Below are 25,318 nucleotides of genomic sequence, written 5' to 3' on the forward strand. Positions count from 1 at the left end.
TAGCTCAGAATTCACTCCTGAACTCCAAACTTGTAGATCCAACTACCTATTCACCAAACTCAACATATTCAAACCTAAACTTCTGAAATCCATTATCCCAAAACTATTCTATCTAAACCCTTTTCCAACATTATCAGCTCATGGCAACCTCCAACTACACGTGCCAAAAACCAACCCTGATGTCACACTGAACTCCTCTCTTTCTTTCACATCCATATCAATCCAGCAAAAAATTCAGTTGGTTCTACTTTCAAAATATATCCAGAATCTAATCGCTATTCATTGTCACTTTCACTGCCACCATGTTGGTCTAAGCCATATGATCTCTTAATTATCACCATAGCCCTCTAACTAGTCTCCCTGCTTCCATGCTTGCCTCTCCCACCTATTCTCAACACTGGGCTACAGCAATCCTCTTAACAGTCATGGATCACGTCACTACTCTGCTTAAAACCCTGTTGTAGACTGAGTGTGTCCCTTCAAATCCCACTCCCACCATGCGACTGTGTTTGGAGATATGGCCTTTAAGGAGGTAATGAAGATTAAATGAGGATATTAGTGTAAGGCTCTGATCTGATAGGATTAGTATGCATACAAGAAGAGACAACAAAGTACTCACTATATGCCATAAGAGAACACACAAGAAGGCAGCCATGTGCAAGCCAAGAAAACAACTCTCACCCAGAGAACCAGGCCATATCTTGCCCTGGAATTTCTGGCCTCCAGAGCTGTGAAAAAAATAAACTACTTTTGTTGTTTCAAACACCCAATTTGTAAGATCTTATTATGACAGCCTGTGCAGATTAATACATCTTCTACAGTGATCTATGAGCCCTTATATAATCTGCCCCACCATCTCTACAACCGCCATTACATCTCTGACCTCATCTCCCACTACTGATCCCCTCCCTCAGTTTTATGACAAGATGCCGAAAGTACTCACTGCTATTTTGTCATTCTAAGAGAAAAGTCCCAAAATCAACCAAAACACCATGGTAGGAAGTGACATAACACCCTGTAATGGCTCTATTCACTTCTATCTCCTCACCACAATACCAAATTTCATACACTTTATTCAGGCCATGGCAACAGCCCCAATCTTTAATGACCTAAAGGAATGTCATATATCTCTTAGGATTGAATTAAGTGTAAATGCATACAAAGAAAGAGAGAAATAAAGACTAAATTTAAAGACTTTTTCAACTCCCATGTCAATAGGTAAATCTTGACAATGTTACATTATTTGGGAGGATTCTGATTTCTGTTAAGCTATATGACAGCTCACAAGGGAAACTCTATATAAATATATAGAACAAAGTAATAAGTTTTGCCAGATGCCATTAAGCAAACTCAACTGCTTGCTACTTATTCCCAACTCACTACTTAACTACTTTTATAAATGACAGTCAAGATACTAATAGACTGTTATCTCCAAACTATTCCACTCCCCCACAGCTCTCATTATCTTGTTACCAAAAGAAGTAAAAAGTGATCCTTCTCTACAGTAATTCCTATAATTACTTCTTTTTGAAGAAAAAATGAATTTGGCATTCCATGATAAGCAGCATTTATACTTTTTAAATTTTTTAATGCATATTTGTTTTTGAGAGCGAGAGAGAGACAGAGTGCAAGGCGGGGGGGGGGGGGGAAGGGCAGAGAGAGAAGGAGACACAGAATCCAAAGCAGGCTCCAGCCTCTGAGCTGTCAGCACAGAACCTGACTCAAAGCTCGAACTATGAGATTATGACCTGAGCTAAAGTCGGAAGCTAAACTGACTGAGCCACCCTGGCACCCCTTGTCATTATACTTTTAAGTAGAGCTGGGAAGAGCCAAGGAATCAATAATTTAAAAAAAAGATTTATAATTTTAATTATTATATAAGAAAAAAGAGGAAAAAATACTGTGGAAGTTACGTGGAAACTAATTTGACAATAAACTATTTGTAAAAAAAAAAATACTGTGGAAGTGTGAAGGCTAAATGAAAATCAGTAGTAACACAGTAATACAGGGCCTTCTTTATTATCTACACAGGAAAATGAGGTGTTAAAGAACTTTCTACGATGACAGCAGGAAGCTAAGGAAAACGTACAGAGAAGTCAAGTAAGGGGAAAGAGGAAAGCATTCCCCATAATAAATATGTTAGGCTAGAAATTAGGAACTCCTGAGGCCAGAAAGCAAACTGAATTTTAATTCCCAATGCACTAATTTGATTCTTTGTTCCCTCTACTGCCCCTGCACAGAAGTAAAATCTCATTTGCTCTCAAAGGACATTAATTTTCTTCAGAAAAATGAAGAGTCACACCTTCAAAATAGTATAAGTGCACTAAGCACAGCAAAGGAGGCAGATGCTGGATGTACTGAGGACATAAAAGAAGCAGCACAACATTCATTAACTGATGAAACATAAAGTGAGCTTTAATGTGCCAGACATGTGCTAATATTGAGAGAGTAAAATAAACAATACCCCATAATCATAAAAGCTTTATTCATTCATCATTTTAAGCCAACAAATATATATTTCCTGTACGCCAAGCCCAGTGCTATATCCTGGAGAGTCAATGATGAATGAAACAACAGACCTACCTGCAAGAATATATAGATGGCTTAGAGCCAAATTCGGCCCATCAGCCAGTTATTTGTACAGCCTAGGAGCTAAGGATAGTTTTTATATCTTTAAAGGATCATTTAAAAAGAAAAGAAAAAAAAAGAATATACAACAGAGACTGTATGTGGCCCAAAAAACCTAAAATATTTACCATCTGGCACTTTATAGAAAAAAGTTAGCCAATTCATGGCCTACTAATAAAAGCAGGGTGCTTAAGGCCATCACAAAAGTAAGTCAGGGTGCTTACAGAAAGAGTACTCCACTCAGGTTTTTAGTAAGTTAATGAATGCTAACTTCCTGGAAACGGTGACATCAAAGCTGGGCAAAAAAAGAAGAAAATGGCAAATTTGGAGAACTGAAAATAATTGAATTCATCAAATTCTGAATTTATCCGAAAAGCAAAATTCCAAAAGAAATTTAAGGACTAACAACAGACTACCAACTTTGATTCTGCCAAGTAATAGCAATAAGGAAAAATATTTTGTGTGTATACATACACACACACACACACACACACACACACGCACACACACAAACCTAAATTATAGTTATGTATATATACACAAACATAAAATTATAATTTAATACCACTACCTTTTCATAAAAGACATCAAAAACAAAAACTATCTCAGAGTTTAAAAACTGAATCTCAGAACTTGAAAACAGAATAAATTTAACTTTATGCAAAAACTATTCCTATTTTTCTCATTTTATCAAAACAGAAAGCTCAGTTACAGAGAGTCCAAGGACTATTTCCTTGAGATTCACTTGTGTAATTAACATCCCCGATAATTTCAAACTTACTGCTACAGACTACAGACTTATGACGATTTATGATACAAACCAAAGAAACATATGGCTTCATTTCCCATGCCTGTAGATTTGTATTGTCTATTATTATAGGAGACACCTTCTTCTCAAATGCTTCTTTTGCTGAAAAACACAAACAGAAAATGACAATCACTTTTTTATAACAGTATTAAGTATTCTCTTGAAATTTTGAAAATTTGATCCTGTGTTCATAATTTGAAAATCACAGATATGTGCTAATTTTACCTACAACTCTACCTCTAAATCTCACTTTTGAGTATATAAAAATTGAAGTACAGATAAATGTTGGATAATAAACAATAAATACTAAAGTTATAATTAGAGAAAATTATAAAATAAAAACTGATCTTTTTATGTGTGTTACATGTATAAACAGCATAAATGGGGCAAAAAAACTATCCTTCATATCATCCTAAAAGCAACATGTATCTTGGATAAGATTCTAGAAGAGATAGGAACTTTAGTAGAAAAACTAATATCCAAATAAAGTCTAGAGTTGAGTTAACAATAATGTAGCATTGTTGGGGCTCCTGGGTGGCTCAGATAGGTAAACTCTTGATTTCAGCTCAAGCTGATCTCCCGGTTTATAAGATCGAGCCCCAGGCCGGGCTCTGTACTGACTGAAAACTTTAATAATTAAAGGGAATCATAACTTTCTACAAATTGTATACCTCTCAAAATACTTTATATTGCTCTTAATATTACCCAGAATCTAATGTCTATTCTTTTTTTTTTTTTTAAATGTTTTATTTATTTCTAGGAGAGAGAGAGACAGCGTGAGCAGGGGAGGGTCAGAGAGAGGGAGTCACAGACTGAAACAGGCTCCAGGCTCTGAGCTGGCAGTCAGCACAGAGCCCAACGCGGGGCTCGAACCCACCAACCGCGAGATCATGACCTAAGCGAAAGTCGGACACTCAACCGACTAAGCCACCCAGGCGCCCCTCTAATGTCTATTCTTACCACGATTCTGGTTCCATTCATGTGCTTCTCCTAAGTACTTTACATCAAACTGGTACTGTCCATTTATGTAAAAATAATCATCAGTACTAAGAATTACTCCACTTGGATTATCCTCTTGCAAAGTCCTATGAATGATAAATGGAATTGTTTTCATTAACTTTTCTTCTAAATTCTCTCTTCTAATTTTTACAAAGCCATAAATCAAATAAAAAACCCAAGTATGGTTATTTAAAAGTGATCATATATAATATTCAAACAAACAATATTGGAAATCCTGTAACCAGAAGATTGGCTCCCAAGAAAACTGACAAGTCTATTTTGTTTCTTGAATTCAAATCAATTGTGGCTTTTTTACTCTATAATCAAAGTTGAACTTATTTTTCTCCTACTCAAATTAGTTCTCTTCCATATAAGCAATTTCTACTGACTTCAAAAGCTCACGATCTTGGGATCGTCTTTAAATTTTTCTTCTGTTTCCCCAAATGCTATTCTATGATAAAAGAATAAAACACTCCTGGAGAAAAGAGTGCTGCTATCAACCACAAAGTAAGAAAAAATTAGTAAAAAGAAAAGATTACAGCAGTTCTCTATTAAGCAAAAGTATTGCACATATTCATATTGTCTGTTATAATGTTCAGGTTCATGCATTATATTTTTTTTAAAAATTCAATTAAACCTCATACCTTGCCAAAAAAGATTTTCCTGATCCTGGAAGCCCTCTGAGAAGAACAAGAACTAGTCCAACATAAGATGACGTCTTCTTTCTTACAACCTGAGAAACTGGAGCTTCTTGTACTTGATAAGCACTTGTTCCCTCTTTATTTCTCCATACCTTTGTTGGGGAAGTGTGAGAAATAACTGGAGGGGGAAATGTGTAGTTGACCGGTCTCCAGTGTGTAGCAGTGGTTACGACAGGAGCTACAAAGCCATGATTTCCTTGAAAGAGGTCAAAAGCAGGAATCATTGGATTCCACATTGGCGGGGGTGGAGGAGGCGGCAGCAACAGAGGGAGAGGGGCAAGTACTGGGCAGTAATTCACATCTTTCCCCTTTGACAGTTCAGTATGTTTGTGTGGTTTGAAATTGAACTCTTCAGAAAGCATGAACATATCAGGGACAGAAGTAGATTTCTGATCCCCACTTGTCCCTAGTAAATCAAGCCCCAGATTTTGCACAGTAAGGCTTAAAGGAGCCTGAGGTTCATTGTCATCCAAATCTACAGGGGCTTGAGAGAACGGAGTCTCAACATACTCAGATTCTAAAAGCTCTTTAGATCTCTGACTGAGATTGCTACCACTCACCATAGTGTCACTTGCTACATTTAAAGAACTAGTGAGAGAAGAATCTTCTAATGCCAATGCGTCATCCTTTATAAAACTTTTGGACTCATCTGAAACAGAATGTGAAGTTAATGTGTTTGAACTTAATGCAGAGGCAGAATTCTCTACGTTTTCACTGTTCAAATCCACATTTTCTGTAGAAAGAATGGGAGTCATACTACTTGAATCTGAATTTACAAATGCACTTGGGTCACTAAAATTATTAACACCTTGCAGAGGCAAAAATGAGTATACTTGGTCATCAGAAGAATTCAATTTCTCAAAAGCATTTTGTATTAAGGAATCCAAGTCTTCAGTTAGCTGCATGTCCAAAAATGAATCCATTTTTGAATCTTCGCTCTCTTCTTCAGGAGGATACTTTTCCATTATTTCACGTCCCACAGCACTTACTTGGCTCTCAGAAGCAATGAAGGTTTTTGAAGACAATTCTTCTATCTTGGCATCAGTGGCAGATAATTCTAACAGACAATCCATTGCATTTTCAACTGTACAAGAACAACAATATAGATGTGTATTGAAAATAGTAAAATATAATTTCATTAAAAATCCATGTAAAAATTATACTTTTTGCACTTAATATAGAAATTTATAAATATTCAAGTAATTTTTTATTTAATATTTTACTAATATACCAGTCTGTATTAGTGAAAGGTTTGAATGATAGAGTCATACAATACTATTACTTTCAGACAAACTGTAATAAACTAGGCTAATAAATTACCATCAAGCAGAAGGTCTCTGATAAATTTGAATAAGCATAAAATATTTATAAATTGTATCTAAAAATATCCATAATTATATACATTAGTTATTTATAGACCCTAAAACCAATTCATTTATTCAATACTGAGCAACTGCATGTCTTTTAAGTATTAAGTATTTTAAGTACTCTCCTATAAATCTAATTTGTTTATATGGTTAATGCTATAAATTTCACTTGATACAAAAAGTAAGTATCAGCATATACTACATATCAGACATACACTGTACAAAGATAAATTAGAGTTTCTAGTACACTTAGGAGATTTTTGCAGTCTAATGGAGGCAATTAAAGATAATCAAATTAGAAGACAATTACACTATAATATAGACTAAACAATGCACACTTTTAGTTATACACAAATGCCATAGCAGCCTTATAGGAGTGTAAGGAAAGATTTCACATAAGGCAATATGTGATTTGGGACTTGAAGATTAAAAAGAAACTTGCCAGACACAGGAAGGAAAGGCAAAGCAGTCTTGAAAACACAAAGTATGTTTAACGTATTAAGAGAGGTTAGTTGGCATGTGGGTACACAGTACTATGGTGGATAAAAGGAGATAAAACTGGAAAAGATCAAGTAAAATTGGTAAGAGTCTTTGTATGTCATGGTAAGAAATATCAATTTTATTTTCTAAGGAAACTTGAAGGTATACTACCTGTCACCGCACTTGAACTAGGAGCTTTATATATATCACCTCAATGAACCCTCAAATAATACTATGAGGTATAGTATATCTAGCAAATAGATGAAGAAAATAAAGTCCAAAAAGTACATTAACTTGGCCCAAGTCACACAGATACTAAGTGACAGAGCCAGGCCTGGTGTGTCTGACTCCAATGCTGAGCTCTTTCCATTATAACACAAATACAGAGCCATTAGAATTGAAATTTGTTTTGCTTATTTCTGTGCTTCGTCTTGTTTTAAGGAAATATGAAAATGAAGCACAGCACAGTAGGTAACAGCTCTGGTCTGGAGTCAGAAAACCAACACTTAAATCCCTACTTGTTGGCTATGACCCTTTGAACAAGTTACTTAACTTGCCTAAGCCTTGATTTTCTCATTTGCAATATGGGGATAATAAAAGTACCTACCTCATAGGGTTGTTGTGAGGATTAAATGAGATAATCCATGAAAAAGTGCTGTGCATAAGGACTGGCACCTAGTAAGCACCCAATTAATGTTCCCTTAAGAAGAAAAACAAAGAGGGATTGGAGGGGCAAGCCTGGCAGAGAGACTAGTTAGGAGGTTATAGCAATAGTACAAAGGTTAGAAGCCCTAAACATGGGAAAAAAAAAAAAGAAAGAAAGCAAACACAAGGTATTTCTATGAAGAAAATATACATGATAGAAAAACAAGATCAACCCAAAAAATTAATGTGCATATAATAAAAACACAGTATTAAGTAAAAATAAGTAAAAGATCAGGATATTTATATCACACAGGAGAAAAGTCATTACAGAGAGTGTTGGAAAAATTAAAACAATAGTATAAAACAACGAAAAACCCATAAACAATTTACACAAGAATATAATAATTAATAAACAATCATATACAAAAATGTTCAATAATCCTATTTACAGAAAAAACAAATTAAGAAAAAGCAAAATTTTATTCGTATTAAAATCCTGAAGTAACACTACACAGTGCTGAAACCGCTGTGGTGAAACCACAGAACCTGTACAATCCTGCTGGGATGGAAACTCAGCACACATCTTGTAGGCAAATGCGGCAGCACATTTCCAAGAGCTGAAAACTGTTCTTACCTTGTGACAGGAGGAAATAAAACACTGGGACTAAGAAAAAAAGCCAAAAGAAGGGAAAGGCGATTTGTACCAAGATGTCCTCAGCTATATTAATTATTCATGAAAAACCTAGTTATAATTAAATAAACTGGAGCACAATTGAGTGGAATATTTGAAGCTATTAACAATAAATATGAAGATCACAGCAACACTGAAAAAAATGTTTATGTTATGTTTAAAAGGCAGAATACACAATTTCATCAATGTTATGATTTCAAAATATCAGTATTTATGAACAAGGTGTAGAGAAGATCCTGGAAAAGAGAAATGTTTTTTGTTAGGATGTAAAGGTAATATACTTTTCTTGTAATTCTTCATTGTTATGTTAGTGTGTGTGAAACAACTAAGTTTTAAACACATCACATCAGTAAATAAATGTTGAAGTCACACATAAAATTCTATACGCTGTTATTTCTGAGCATTATGTAGACTGCTAAAAACTGTTTTTCTACATACATAACAGAATAGTTAAGATAAGGTCACATCACAGACCATGTAAAGAATAAGCGTGGAAGTTTATCACACATTACCAAAACTTCCCCAATCAAGAATAACTTTATCTTATACTAATCATAGCCAATAGCAATACCAAGCATCAACATTTAAAGCATTAAAGCAACATTTATTTACTCATTCAGTCAACTTTGATAGTTTTTTTGTCTGTCAACATACTTCTAAACAATTTATTACAAGTTATTAATAATGCTATACTGAAGACGACCAAACAAACAAACCTCAATTATCACCAGAAAGTCCTATGAGGTACATACTTTCTTTTTTCTCCTTAACAAATAAGAAAACAGAGCCAGAGACGTTAAGTGGCAGAGTTGGAAATCTAACCCAGATTTCCTGATTCCAAAGCCAATATTGCGAATACTATTCTATTAGCATCAACTCTTAATAAGCTCTTATTCCCACAATTACAATCTTTTCCCTAAGAACACCTGGGTGGGTCAGTTGGTTGTGTCTGACTCTTGATTTCTCCTCAGGTCATGATCCCAGGTTTGTGAGATCGAGCCCCACATTGGGCTCCATGCTGAGCTTGGAGCCTGCTTAAGATTCTCATTCTCTCTCGCGCGCACGCACTCTCTCTCTCTCTCTGCTCCTCCCTCCTTTATCTACACAAATAAAAATATCTTTCCACTCAATAAATATTTACTGAGGTCCTAATATGAGTCATTAGCTATTTTAGGGGCTGGGGATACAGCAATAACAACAGTTTATGAGATCTGTCTTTATGGAGCTTACATCCTAAGACAGTGGTTCTCAGCTGGGGATGATTCTGCTCCCCAAGGGACATAAGACAATAGATGGAGCCATTTTTAATTTTCACAAAGGGCTGCTGAAGGTTGCTACTGGCATCCACAGAGTACAGGCCAGGGATGTTGCTAAACGTCCTACTATCCACAGGAAAGCCACTCACAACAAAGAATTATCCAGTCCAAAATGGTGAGAGTTGGCACTATCTAGAGGGTTGATAGTTGGCACTAACCTGTACTAGAGGGAAAATAAAAAGAAATAAAACATAGAATATGATATCTATACATACATCATATACTTAGAACTGTACATTTCTTGAAAGCAGAAAAACTCTGCTTTCTTCTTCCTCATATCCCTCACAATACCAAATTTAGTAACTCACCCATAGCAGATGCTCAATAAATTAAAAAAAAGAGAAAGAAGGCAGTCATTTTTCTATATTACTGCTGGTCATGGCATAGTACATGAAGTCTTCTATAGGATGCAAAGATTCAAACTAAACTTTTTCTCACCTTTGAAATCACATTCAGAAAGCATCAAATACACTACATCGGGATCCAGATCAGAAAACATCTCTGAGATACTGGTGAAGAGTTCTTCCTGATCAACTTTTGTGTCACACATGGAAGGAAGAGTAGTGGTTGGCTCCTCATGACTAGCAACACTGGATACGACAACTTCCTTAGAGCTTGCAGTCTTCCGAAAAGGATTTCCCCCAAGATTTTTCCTTCTCCTTGGCATTCTGACTTCCAAAACTAAAATGTTTCCCTTTTCTTATTTAAGATGTTTGATATTTAAGTCATACCTCAAAGAAAACACGGTTAAATATCTTGCACAATCCAGCAGTTATAGGACCTAAAATAGAAAGTAAGACACTCAGACTATATAGTTATATTTCCATTTCTAAAATCGGAATGATATCTTTATTTAACTCTAAGAGAGCACCATCAACTCTGGCATCAAAGCCAAAAAGCTGTCAAACAACTTTTCTCGCCAAAATACTCAAGTTCTGACAGGATTGAACATGTTAAAAATTTAAGATATTAACAAATATATGTATCTTCACAACAGTGAGTACACTGTTTTAATATCATTTTGGTTAAAAAATAAAAAAATATTAGTAATGACAATGCCTACTGAACATCTACATTTGGATGTCTAACAGGCATCATAAACTTAACATGTCCAAAACTGAGCTCCTGATCACCTACTTCACACCTGCTCTTCTCAGTCTTTCCCATCTCAATTAATGCAACTCTATCCTTCCAACTGCTCAGCTCAAAAATCTTGGAATAATTCCTAACTCTTCCCATCCCACATCCAAACTGTAAGCCAATTTTGTCAATGCAACCCTCAAAATGTATACAGAATATGACCTTTCCCCACTATCTCACTGCTAGCACAGCCTGTTGCCAAGATTACTTGTAAAAGTCTCCAAACCAATCTCCTTGCTTCCATCCTTGCCCCTTCACAGTCTATTTATATTTAGCACAGTAATCAGAATGACTCAGTTAATCCAGAAGTCAGATCATACATCCCTTCTGCTTAACTATCTACTGGTTTCCCATCTCACTCAGGGTAAAAGCCAGAATTCTTAAAATGGCCTATAACCCAGACACTTTGTTATTTCAGTGCTGTCATCCCTAAACCCTGCTCAGTGTCACTCTGGCCACACTTCACCTCCTTGTTCTTCTTCAAACACACCAGCCATGTTCTCCCCTGGGAATCTTTACATTTAGTTCCCTCAACCTAAACTACTAATCTCTCAGGTATCTATAAGGTTTATTTCCTTACCACCTTCCTATTATTACTCAAATGTTACCCCCTCAGGAAGTCAGTCTCAACAACACTTATCCTAACTTGAATTTCCTCATAAGCTTAATCATCTTCTAACACAGTACATATTTCATTTGGGGGTTTTTTTGTTTTCTTTTTTTATGTTTTCTACCCATACTCAAGTAAAGTGTAAGCTCCACAAGGGCAGGGACTCATTGATCTGGAGAACCCCAGTCTACTTGCTCTCTTCACCTGGATGTATCCAATAACCATTTCAAATTTAACATATGCAAAATTAAATTATATTTTCCCTAAAATCTGCTCTAACCATTTGCTACTATCATCATTTACTCGTATTCTGATGTCCTAAATGTTCTTTCAGTTTCCAACTCTTGTCTCCTACAGTCTATTTTCAACATACCAGCCAGAATGATGTTCATAGAACAACATAGTACATACATCATACATATATACAACACATAACAAGTCAGAATGAATCAGGGCCTGCTCTAAATCCTCAAGTGGTCCATCATGTCACTCAGTAAAAGCTAAAGCTCTTACTGTGGCCTTTGATATACTCTTCCCCAAAATATTTGCATTGGTAGCTCTCACTCCTTCAAACCTTTATTCAAGTTTCATAATCTATGATTTCTTCTTTGATTACCCAATTGAAAATCATCTCCCCCAATCCCTGTGCCCCAATCAGTCTCCCCTTCCTATCTACCCATTGCCCTTAATACCCATACTATAAAATTTACCTTTTAATTAAATTTATTGTGCCATAGCTCTCTCCATCTTCCAGAATGGCACTGTCNGCAGCCACCAGCCACATGTGCCTATTTAAATTTAAATTAAAATTAAATAAAATTATACCTTTATATATTAACAGCACACAAAGTAGAATTTGGAGAGGAAAAAAATTACCAGAGACAGAGGAGGGCCTTATATAATCATAAAGGATCAGTCCACCAAGAAGGCAACCCTAAATGCGTATGCCCTAAACACCAGAGCCACTAAATAAGGGAAGCAGAAACCGACAGAATTGAAATGAGAAATGGACAAATCTACAATTATAGAAACTTCAAAAGCCCTCTCTCAACAACTGAGAGAATAACTAGACAGATCAGCTAGGATACAGAACACAATTAACACTATCAATTAAGGATAATCAACATTTTTAGAACACTTCACCCAACAACAGCAGAATACATTATTTTCAAGTGCCCACTGAATATGTACTGAGAAAGTCCATAGCCTAGATTTTAAGAAAAACCCCAGCAAATTTTAAAGAATTGAAATCACACAAAGTATATTCTCCAACCACAATGGAATTAAGTTAGAAATCAATTAACAGAAAGATAATCAATACATGTCCATACACTTGGAACCTAAGCAATATACTAAATAAATAATCCATGGGCCAAAGAGAAAGTCTCAAGAAAACATTTTAAATACATTGAAATAAGTGAAAATGAAAATATACCGTATCAAATGTAGGACACAGCTAATGCAGTGGACATTTATAGCAAATTTACAACCAAATGCATACAATATTATGAAAGAGAAAAAAGTCTCAAATCAATCAATAATCTAAGCCCCCATCACATTACCTAGAAAAAGAAGAGCAAAACAAACCCAAAGCCAGCAGAAGGAAGGGAACAGTAAAAATAAGAACAGGAATGAAACTGAAAACAGAAAAGCAAAAGAGAAAAATCAGTGAAACAAGCAGATAGCTTTTAAAATTTATTTACTTATTTTGTGAGACAGGACACACACACACACACACACACACACACACACTGGCACAGAACCTGAAATGGGGATTCAAACTCCACAAACCATGAGATCATGACCTGAACCAAGAGTCAGACACTTAACAAACTGAGCCACCCAGTGCCCCACAAACTGATAGTTCTTTAAAAAGATATTTAAAGGGGCGCCTGGGTGGCTTAGTCGGTTAAGCGTCCGACTTTCGCTTAGGTCATGATCTCGCGGTTCGTGGGTTCGAGCCCCGCGTCGGGCTCTGTGCTGACTGCCAGCTCGGAGCCTGGAGCCTGTTTCAGATTCTGTGTCTCCCTCTCCCTCTGACCCTCCCCTGCTCACGCTGTCTCTCTCTCCTAGAAATAAATAAAACAAAAAAAAATTTAAAAAAAAAAAAATAAAAAATAAAAAAATAAAAATAAAAAGATATTTAAAAATGACAAATCTCTAGCATGAGTGACGAAAAAAAAAAGAGAGAAGACACAAATTACCAATGTCAAGAATGTAAAAAGGAGTATCATTTCAGAACCCTGTATGCTGAAAACTTTATATAAAACACTGATGAAAGAAATCAAAGATCTAAATAAATGGAAAGACACAGCATGTTCATGGACTAGAAGACTGAACATGGTAAAAACGTTAATTCTCCTGAAACTGATATACAGAATTCCTACCAAAACCCAAGCAAGATTTTTTGTGGATATGGACAAGATTATTCTAAAATTAAATGGAAAAGACAAAGGAACTACAATGGCTAATTCTGAAAGAGAAGAATCAATCAACTCAACTTCAAGATTTGTTATATCACTACTCTAACCAAGACTGTATAGTATCAGTGGAGGGACAGACATATAGATATGAAAACAGATTACAGATCTGGAAACAGAAGAGAGAACCCAGAAATATACCAACATAAATATGCTGAAATAATTTTTGACGCAAGTACAAAAGCAATTTAAAGAGGAAAGATAGCCTGTTTAACAAATCAAACTGCAGCTAGTGGACATCCACATATAAAAAAAAATAAACTTTGACCTAAGTCTCACACTTTATAGAAAAATTAACTCAAAATGTAGCAAGAACTGAAATTCATAAAACTATGAACATTTTAGGGGAAAAAAAAAAACCAGGAGAAAATCTCCATGACCTAGAGCTAAACAGAAACACCAGAAGCATGATCCATAGGAAAAACTGGTAAATTGTACTACATCAAAATTAAAAACTTTTGCTCTGTGAAAGCCCATGTTGAGAAGATGAAAATATAAGTTACAGACTGGAGAAAATATTTACATACCACGTACCCAACAAAAGATTAATATCTGAAATATATGAAGAACTTACTAAACTCCACAGTAAAAAACAATTCAATTAGAAAATGGGCAAAAAGCATAAGCACAAAAGGATATACAAATGGCAAATAGGCACATAAAAGATGTTCAACACCTTGAAGCATTAAGTAAATGCAAATTAAACTACATACAAGATATTACTTACACATCTATCAAACTGGCTAAGACAAAAACTAATGACACCACCAAATGCTGGCAAAGATACAGAGAAATTGGATCGCCTATAGGTTCTGAAGGGAATGTAAAACAGTACAGCCACTTTGGAAAACAGTTTGGTAGTTTTTTTAAAAACTAAACATGCAGGGTGCCTGGGTGGCTCAGTCAGTGAAGCCACCAACTCTCGATTTTAGTTCAGGTCATGATTTCTCGGTTTGTGAGACTGAGCCCCATGTAGAGCTCCACGCTGACAGCATGGAGCCTTCTTGGGATTCTCTCTCCTTCTCTCTGTTCCTCCCCTGCCTGTGCATGCATGTGTGTGCAACACCATACAACATTTCAGCAATTGCATTCCTGGGCATTTATCTAAGAGAAATGAAAATTTATGTTCATCCAAAAACCTGTACACAGTTTATAGCAGCTCTATTCATTAAGCCAAAACTAGAAAACAATTCAGATGTCCTTCAGTGGGTGAATAGTTAAACATACTATGATATTTCCATTCCATGAAATACTAGTCAGTAATACAAAAGAACATACTAATGATACACAAAACAACCTAGATGAAATTCCAGACAGCTGAGTGGAAAAAAGCCAATCCCAAAAGGCTATGTATTGAATAATCTCATTAATGTAACATTTTTGAAATGACAAAATTACAGAAATAGATTAATAGACAAGTGGGTGTGGCTATAAATGGGTAAGTTGAAAGATTCTTATAGTGATGGAAATATTCTGTACTAATGACAATATCCTGGTTGTGACACCATAGTATAGTTGTGCAAAGATGTTTCACTGGGGGAACCGGGTAAAAAACATAGGAGACTTCTCTATATTATTTACTAGAACTGCATGTGAATCTACAATCTCAAAATAAAAAGTTTAATTTTGAAAAAAAAAGCATGTTAAATTAAAAATTCATTTCCTCAGTCATACTAGTCACATTAGGAATGCTCAAGTACTACATGTGGTTAATGACTATTATACTGGACAGCAGAAATAGTAAACTTTCCCATCAGTATAGAAAGTTCTACTGGACAATACTGTTCAGGACTATAAGTTCCATGGAGCAAGTGAATATCTCATCTTAGGAAGATAAGAAACTTTATAAGCAAAAAAGTACAAAAAAGAAGTCTTAAAGAAAAAAGTACTAATACATCTAGCCACATTTAAATGTAAAATACCTATATATCAAAAACAAAATTGAGGGAAAATATGTATAACATACAGCAATGGTTTCCAATTTCTCTCCTTCATTTTTTCAGAAAAAGGGTTTGCATCCACCGTTTCTACAACTACACTAAAACTGCTCTTATCTAACAGTGCACAAAGGTTCCTTTTTCTCCACATCCTCGCCAACACTTGTTACTTGTTACGTTTTTAATTTTAGCCATTCTGACAGGTATAAAGTGGTATCTTGGGACCTCTGGGTGGCTCAGTCAGTTAAGCTTCAGCTCAGGTCATGATCTCACTGTTCATGAGTTCAAGCACCACATCAGGCTTTCCGCGGTCTGCCAAAGCCTGCTTCAGATCCTGTCTCCCTATCTCTGTCCCTCTCCCACTCCCATGTGTGCTCTCTCTCAAAAATGAACATGTTAAAAAAAAAAAAAGCATCTCATTGTTTTAATTTGCAGTCCCCCAATGATTAGTGATGTTGAGCATCTTTTCATTTGTCTGCTTCATTTGTCTATATGTCTTTAGAAAAATGTCTATTCAGGTCCTCTGCCCATTTTTTTTAAACATTCATTTTTGAGAGACAGAAAGAGACAGAGCATGAGGAAGGGACAGAGAGAGGGGGACAGAATCCAAAATAGGCTCCAGGCTCTGAGCTTTCAGCACAAAGCATCACACAGGGCTTAAACCCACAACACATGAAATCATGACCTGAGCTGAAGTTGGCCGCTTAACCAACTGAGCCACCCAGGCATCCCCTCTGCCCATTTTTAATCAGATTATTTGGGTTTTTTGGTATTGAGTTGTATGAGGTTCCTCAAAAAATTAAAAATAAATTACCATATGATCCAGTAATTCCACTATTGGGTACTTAGCCAAAGAAAATGAAAACAGTAATCCAAAAAGTCTATTGCTTCTCGGCCTTTTGGCTTAGATCAGGTGTAAAAAGCCTAGCATTATTTTCAATAGCCAAGATATGGGAGCAACTCAAGTATCCATTGACAGATGATTAGATAAAGAAAATGTGGTATGTGTACATACACATACACAGTGGAATATTAGCTATAAAAAAGAATGAAGTCTTGCCACTTGCAACAACATGGATGGACCTTGAAGGTATAATGCTAAGTAAAACAAGCCAGAAAAAGACAAATATCATGAGTTCACATATATGCGGAACATAAGAAACAAAACAAATGAAGACAAAAACAAACAAACAAACAAACAAACCCCCAGACTCTTAAATACAGAGAACAAACTGGTGGTTGCCAGAGGAGAGGTGAGTGGGGGATGGATGAAATAAAGAGGATTAACAGTACACTTATCTTGAGGAGCACTGAGAAATACACGGAATTGTCAAATCATTATATTATACACCTGAAACTAATATAACATCACATGTTAATTATACTTGAAAAAATATTAAAAATTTTTTTAAAAGGGGAAAAAAAGAGTTTTTTAAAAATCTTAAGCAACCAAAAGGTTTTGGTACCTTCTCCCATTTTCATTTCAAAGTACAAGCCATTCTAAACTAAACTAAGTGAAAAGGAAGCCCAGCAAGGTTCTGATTTCCCACCTGACTATGCTCTGCGTTGTGCTTTTTATGTCAAATATTAATTTGTTTTCCAAAAAGAATAAAATAAAATTGCTCTTATCTAAATTACCATTGACATACATGTCAGTAGAAAAAGTCAATGATAAAAGGTCCAATTCACCAAGAAAATGTAGTGATTCTAAGTTTGTATTCTGTTTGTAAAATTGTTGCCTCTGTAACTATTAGAAAAAGGAGCACCCCCAACAAAAAGGGAGAAAAAAAGAAGTAACAATAAGGACATAGAAGATTTGAGTCATGCACTATATAACTTGACTTAGTATCTATACAGAAAAGGACCCAATAACCACAAGATATACTTTATTTTCAAATACATATGGAATTATACTAGAAATCAGTAACTAAAATATAAACTAGAAAACACAATTGTTTGAAAATTAAGAAATACACTTCTACACTTGAGTCAAAGAAGAATTCCACTATGATAATTACTGAAGTGTTAACATTAATTTAAAATAATTAAAACTAATACTATTCAGAAAATACCTTAACCAAATAAAAATAATATATCCAAACTTTGTGAGATACAATTAAAATTATACACAGAAAAAGACTCATAGAAGTGCATATTTTAGAAAAAAAGAAGGGCTGAAAAATCAACCATCTAAGCATTTAATAAGCAGTTGGCAGAAAAACACTGAAACAAACCCAAAGAAACTAAAAAGGAAATAGCCAACAGAAAATACAAAGTAGAAAACAAATACATAGGGGCACCTGGGTGGCTCAGTTGGTTGAGTGTCTGACTTTGGCTCAGGTCATGATCCCACTGTTCGTTCGTTCGAGCCCCACATTGGGCTCTGTGCTGACAGCTAGCTCAGAGCCTCAAGCCTGTTTCAGATTCTGTATCTCCCTCTCTCTCTGACCCTCCCCTGCTCACACTGTCTCTCTCAGAAATAAATAAAACATTAAAAAAAAAAGAAAAATACATAGTAAAGGGGATCAAAAATGTCAAAAGATGGTTCTTTCCAATTTAAACAATTTTTTAACACTATTAAGAATGACACATCCCTACAACGCCTGAGTGGCTCTGTCCATTAAGCATTCAAGTTACACGCAGGTCATGATCTCACGGTTCCTGAGTTTGAGCCCCACATCAAGCTCTGGGCTCTGCGCTGACAGTGCAGAGCCTACTTGGGATTCTCTCTCTCTCCCCCTCTCTGCTCCTGCCCTCCTCGAACTCTCTTTCTAGCAAGGAAGGAAGGAAGGAAGGAAGGAAGGAAGGAAGGAAGGAAGGAAGGAAGACAAATCCCCCCCCCAAAAAATAAGAATGACAAATCCCTGGCAAGCGTGATCAAAAAAAGAGAAGGCACAATAACCAATATCAAAAATGAAAAAAGGGACATCATTATCAAGTCCAGACATATTTTTTTTTAATTTTTTATGTTTATTTATTTTTGAGAGAGAGAGCATCAGGGAGAGCCAGAAACAGAATGCAAAGCAGGCTCAAGGCTCTGAGCTGTCAGCACAGAGACTGACATGGCGCTCGCACCCACAAACCATGAGATCATGACCTGAGCCGAGGTCGGATGCTTAACTGACTGAGCCACCAAGGCGCCCCCACATATTTGAAAAAGAGAGATAACAAGATACCATAAGCGATTTTATGCCAATAAATTTTAAACTTCAAATGAAATGCACATTTTTTTAAAAAAAATACATGATACTCTATTTGATATAACAAGATCTGACAGCCCTGTCTCTATTATATTAAAGACATGGAATCTATAACTTAAAACTTTCCCACAACAAAAACCTCAGGTCAAGGTGGCTTCACAAGTAAATTCCACTAAATAATCTCTACTACCAATCTTACACAAACTCTTCCAGAGACTAAGAAAAAAACTTCCCAACTCATTTTATGAGGTCAACATAACCCAGATACCAAAACTTTACAATGACATTAAAAGAAAAAAAATTACAGGCCTATTTCACTCATGCAAATAGATGCAGGGGCACCTGGGTGGCTCAGTCAGTTAAGCATCTGACTTCAGCTCAGGTCATGATCTCACAATTCATAAGTTCAAGCCCCGCACTGGGCTCTGCGCTGACAGCTCAGAGCCAGGAGCTGGCTTCAGTCTCCCTCTTTCTCTGCCCCTCTCCTGCTTGTGTTCTCTCTCTCAAAAACTAAAATAAATATTTTAAAAATTTTAATAAAAAAAGAAATTAGATGCTAAATTCCTAAGTATTAAAGTAGTAACACATAAATTATGATATCATACAAAATATAAAAATTACATTAGTCATAAAAATAATACATCATAACTAACCTGAATTTATTTTTGATCATAAAGGTGTTTTAATACTTGAAAATTAATCAGTGCAATTCCTGATATTACCAAAATAAAGAAAAAAATCACACAATCAACTCAATGTATGCAGAAAAAAATTTGAAAAAAGTCAACATCTACTCATGATAAAAACAACACAAATTAGAACTATAATAAAGGCATTTACCAAAAAACCAAAACCCACAACTCATACTTAATTATGAAATGCTGAATGTTTACTTTCTACAATCAAAAGTAAGACAAGATGACTGCCATCACCATTTCTATTCTACACTGCTACACTGTACCAGAAGCCATAGCCAGTGCATTAAGAGTTGAAAAGGAAATAAAGTTGTAAGGATTAGGAAAAAAAAGAAACAGAACTATCATTATTCACAGACAATAGTGTGCATATAAATCCAAAAGAATACACAGATTATCTTTTAGGATACTCAGATAATTTAACAAGATTTCTGGACTGAACTTCTCTACACCAGCAATTAGAAAATAAAAATTAAATCTTGGGTGTCTGGGTGGCTCAGCTGGTTAAGCCTGATTCCTGGTTTTGGCTCAGGGCATGATCTCAACAGTTTCTCAAATTCGAGCCCCATGCTGGACTCTGCACTTGGCAGCGTGGAACCTGCTTGGGATTCTCTCTCTCCCTCTCTCTCTGACCCTACTCACGCTCTTTCTCAAGTAAATAAACTTAAAAAAAGAAAATAAAAACTAAATCTAATGGTCTAGACCCATCAGCAGCATTTACACAGCTGATAAATCCCTCCTACAGATTATGCTAAAGACGTTAACTTCTTTTAAGATAAATAAAGGATTAAGGTAAGGAAAAAGAAACAAGAAGAACAGGAAAACAATAGGTACAAGATTCTAAAAAGAAACAGTAATATTCAATAAAAATTTTAAAGTTTAAACCCACTGGGGAACCTGGGTGGCTCAGTCAGGTAAGGATCCAAATCTTGATCTCAGCTCAGGTTTTGACCTCAGGGTCATGAGTTCAAGCCCTACACTGGGCTCCACACTGAGCATGAAGCCTACTTAAACAAAAAAAAATTTGACCCCATTAATAAAATGGAATTAGAATATTACTGGGGCGCCTAGTAGCTAAGTCAGTTAAGAATCCAACTTCAATTTGATCATGATCTCATGGTTGGTGGGTTCGAGCCCACATCGGGCACTGTGCTGACAGTTCAGAGCCTGGAACCTGCTTCAGATTCTTTGTCTCCCTCTCTCTCTGTCCCTCCCCCACTCCCGCTCTGTCTCTGTCTCTCTCTCTCAAAAATAAACATTAAAAAAAGAGAATATTATTATGTTGCCCAATAAATAAAAAATAATTTTTAAAATAATAATAGCCATTGTCAGTAAAGCTACAGTGAAATAGTAATTTTCATATATTGTGATGAGAATAAACTAGTATAACCTTTGAAGAAAGCAAACTGCCACTATGTAGTAAGAAATCTTAAATTACAGCTGACCCCAAGAACAATGTTGGTAGTGGTTAGGGACGCCGACCACCCACACAGTCAAAAATCCAATAGCTTTGGACTTAACTAATAGCCTACTGTTGGCTTGAAGCCTTACTGAGAACATAACATACTCAATTAACACAAATTTTGTTTATATACTGTTTTGTTACAATAAAGTAAACTACAGAAAAGAAAATGTTATTTAAAAAATATAAAGAGAAAACACACTTACATAACAGTAAACAATCTGCATATGAATAGAAGCAGGCACCTTAAACCTGTGATGTTCAAGGGTCAACTGTACTTATATTCTTTGATGTAATAATTCCACTTTTAGGAATTCATCATTTAAAAAATCAAATTTACATACATAGATATTTGTATACAGATTCAAAATACAGTAATTTTTTACAAAGAAAAACTAAAAACTAAATAATGAGAAAGGAAAGATAAAATAATTTCTGGTGATAGTAAGTATAATTTATTAAATACTTAACACATGCCAGCTAGAATGTTAATTCATGAATTCACTTAACTCTTAAAATAGTAAGTACTAATGGGGCGCCTGGGTGGCTTAGTCGGTTAAGTGTCCGACTTTCACTTAGGTCATGATCTCGCGGTTCGTGGGTTCGAGCCCCGTGTCGGGCTCTGTGCTGACTGCCAGCTCAGAGCCTGGAACCTGTTTCAGTCTGTAACTCCCTCTCTCTCTGTCCTGTCCTGCTCACGCTGTCTCTCTCTCTCTCCTAAAAATAAATAAAAACATTAAAAAAAAAAAAGAAAGTACTATTATGCCTATTCGGCAAATAAGAAAACTAAGGACTAGTCAAGTATCAAGCACAGTATCTCCTTAGATTCCTAAAATGGAATCTATACAGTCATTAAAGACTATATTTTGGATAATGTTTAATTGAGGGTTGTGTTTTGTTTTTAACGTTTATTCATTTCTGAGAGACAGAGACAGAGCACAAGCAGGGGTGGGGCAGAGAGAAATGGAGACACAGAATCGAAAGCAGCTGAGCTGTCAGCAGAGAACCTGATGTGGGGCTCGAACCCAAGAACCATGAGATCATGACCTGAGCCAAAGTCCAATGCTTAACCCCAAGCCACTCAGGAGCCCCTGAGTTTAAGACAATGTTAGAAAAGAAAGCAAGACACAAAACTTAATATAACTTATACAGATAACTAAATGGGAATAGATCAGACTGTAATATTAGACTAGAAATCTCTGGGTAATTGAGATTACAAGTAATTTTATTTTTAACATGATACTCTTTTTACATACTACATTTGCATTTCCCAAATAATCTATAATATACACATACTTTAACAATCAAGGAAAAAAACAACAATTACCATTATCAAAGCTAAATCTTAGACTTCCCTCTATACTTGGTTCCTCTAGCTATCAAACCATATATCATTTCCACCTCTTTTTTCATTGGAAACAGACCTAAACATGTAGGCAGTTTAAGTGTCCAGTATTTAGCACAGTGAAGAATGTCATATATATCAAAACATACACTACCACCCAAATACCAGTTTTACTTTATATATCCAGATTATCTGAATCCCATTTATTCACTTGAGTGATGTTCAACATTTTTATCAAGTGATCTTATGCATCCTTCTTTTTCCATAAAGAAAGCCTTATTAATTAATCTAGTTTAAACAAGGTTACGTAGCTTCTTTACATACATACCTGACCTAAATAGAAGGTGTATTTTAAAAGGATAGAGGATATAAGGATGGGTAAGTAAGGTTTGATATATAATGGAGAAATGTGAAAGAACTGGCTCAAATGAAGAACCTAAAAACAAATAATACAAATTTTTGTTAACAATAAGACCATGAATATATAAATTTCATCTACACATTTTCCAAGCTCTTCTATCTCTATTATTTAATGTTAACCTGACAGAGAATCTAATTAATACATACTCACTCATCAAAATTATCATCAAAATATTCCAGCGTAGTAAGCAGAGGTCTTATCAACTTGAATTTTTTTTAACAGACAAGGATATATATATATATATATATATTCATTTAAACATTAAAAAAAATTCTAGGTTAACATGAAAATTATAAATAGTAGAGTGAACATGAACTCTAACAAAGGTATAGCAATGGTCAGTATTGTCATTAAAGTGAATATACCAATAAACACCACTTCAAAAAAAAAAAAACCCTTCCTATTGAAAGCTATATCAACACAACACTAACACTAAAAAAGTCTTCCATGTCATTTTATAAATAAATCTGTTATATTTATATAAGAACTACTAATGTTAGATAATTATAGAAAATACTAAGTTTCTATAACAATCAAAAAAGATATTCTATTTAATATGCAATATCATCTAAAAAGAACAGGCCTAAGAAAATTGATACTAAGAATCAAATTTATTAATAACACCTTAGCTCCTTAAAACCATCAAAAAAGGAACAAAAACAAAAGCATCTTCTTTAGGGGTGCCTGAGTGGCTCAGTAGGTTAAGCGTCCTTGGTTTTGGCTCAGGTCATTATCTCAAGGTTTATGAGTTCAATCTGTGAGTTCAAGTCACATGCTGAACTCTGCACTATCAGCGCAGAGCCTGCTTAAGATTCTCTCTCTCATTCTCTTTCTCTCTCTCTCTCTCTCTCCCCCCGCCCACCGTCTCTCCTCTGTTTGCGTGCACTCACACATGCACCGCTTTCTATGTATATATCAAAATGTATAAATAAAGTTTTAAAAAAATGGTGATCTTTAAAAAAAAAAAAGCATCTNATCCTACCACAAAAGATCAAGAAACAGCTCTCTTGGGGTGCCTGGGTGGCTCAGTGGGTTGAGCATCTGACTCAACTCATGATATTGGCCCAGGTCCTGATCCCAGGCTCGTGGCATCCAGCCCTGTATCGGGTCTGCACTAGGAGTGGAGCCTGCTTAAGATTCTCTCTCTCCCTCTGCCCCTTTCCCCACCCACCCCCTCACTCATGCTCGTTTTCTCTAAAATAAAAAAATAAAACAAACATCATTCTCATAAACAAATGCTACCAAAACCAATCAATCCATCTGTACTGGAGATTAAGTTTCCTACAAAATGATTTTAAGTATACTACTGTGATAAGGGTAAGATAAATACTAAATCTCATCAAAGTGTCAAAGAGTGTGTCACTGAAAAAGACAGCATTTACAGAAAATGTAACCAATAATCTTAAATATATCTATCATAAGAACTATTATAACTGATCACTGAAGACATCCTAAATATTCAATGGATAAGAGTACGGCTAAATAAATTATGGTAAAAATCACCTTTTAGAATACTAAACTATTATAAAGTTTAAGGTAGAATGAAGAAACCCTATGTGCGTGTGCAGAAACCAGAAAGATCTCTTAGACATATTCTTAAGGAAAAAAGCCAGTTGGTGACCAATATATGCTTTTAGCCAAAGAATCCAGGAAGGTGTATTTCTCTATAGAGTTCTTCAACACTTTCTGTAATTCTTCATTACATACTGCCAGTACTAGTCTTGCTTGGTTATTTTAAGAGTCTCATACTGTTGGTTTTACCAACATAGTTTCATCTTTACGTGTTTATTTTCCCCTCAGCCATGTTCCCTGATAACATGATAAGTATATTATGATATATACTTCAATCTGGCAGTTAGCCATAGTACCATACAGGAAATGAGTGCACAAATAATATATGCAGATGACTAACAATATATGAAATATGAAAAAGCAGTTTAGAAACAGAGAAACAAAAACACACATTAAAAAGGAAAACCAGGAGTACAACAGTTGTTTTATACAACCACAAACTCTTCAAGAAATTCTAGTAACAAAATTTGTGACTACACTTTCCTTCTGAGAGTTCTTTTTTTTTAATTCAAAAAAAAAGGCTCGAGAACCTATGTGTAGAATATTCATACTCTATGACTGTAGTCATACTTACCATCTGCCTGGCATTGATGCTACCAACGTGCTTAATAAGGCCACAGTTGATATCTGCAAATTCTACAGCTCTTCCTGTTACCCAACATGTCTTCTTACTATAAAAAAAAAGTTACATATTTTACATATATAATAAAGATAAATTTATATCACACTATAATCCTAAATGATATCAAGGTTTAAAACATATGTAATATTTATAATATAAATATATATGAAAATCCACAGAGAAAGCCACAAAATTGAAG

General features: G+C 35.3%; 1 protein-coding gene across 6 annotated transcripts in view; it reads right to left on the reverse strand.

The window, feature by feature from the left end:
- N4BP2 (NEDD4 binding protein 2) overlaps positions 1–25,111 on the reverse strand; it is a 66,291-nt gene extending 41,180 nt beyond the window's left edge. For 4 of the 6 annotated variants that reach the window (XM_077758907.1, XM_077758906.1, XM_077758905.1 and 1 more), the window contains exons 1-5: positions 12,096–12,151; positions 10,074–10,416; positions 5,080–6,220; positions 4,397–4,521; positions 3,450–3,538 (exon numbers count right to left, since the gene is read on the reverse strand). In XM_077758907.1, coding sequence (XP_077615033.1) covers positions 3,450–3,538; positions 4,397–4,521; positions 5,080–6,220; positions 10,074–10,302 — 1,584 coding nt within the window. In that variant the 5' untranslated portion in view covers positions 10,303–10,416; positions 12,096–12,151. Of the gene's footprint in view, positions 1–3,449; positions 3,539–4,396; positions 4,522–5,079; positions 6,221–7,590; positions 7,684–10,073; positions 10,417–12,095; positions 12,152–25,071 lie in introns of those variants that run through there. The other 2 variants (XM_077758908.1, XM_077758909.1) reach the window with 2 other exon arrangements.
- Positions 25,112–25,318: the final 207 nt, after the last annotated feature.

The sequence above is a fragment of the Crocuta crocuta genome, unplaced genomic scaffold, assembly GCF_008692635.1.
Source record: "Crocuta crocuta isolate KB4526 unplaced genomic scaffold, BGI_CrCroc_1.0 scaffold223, whole genome shotgun sequence".
NCBI classification, from domain to species: Eukaryota; Metazoa; Chordata; class Mammalia; order Carnivora; family Hyaenidae; genus Crocuta; species Crocuta crocuta.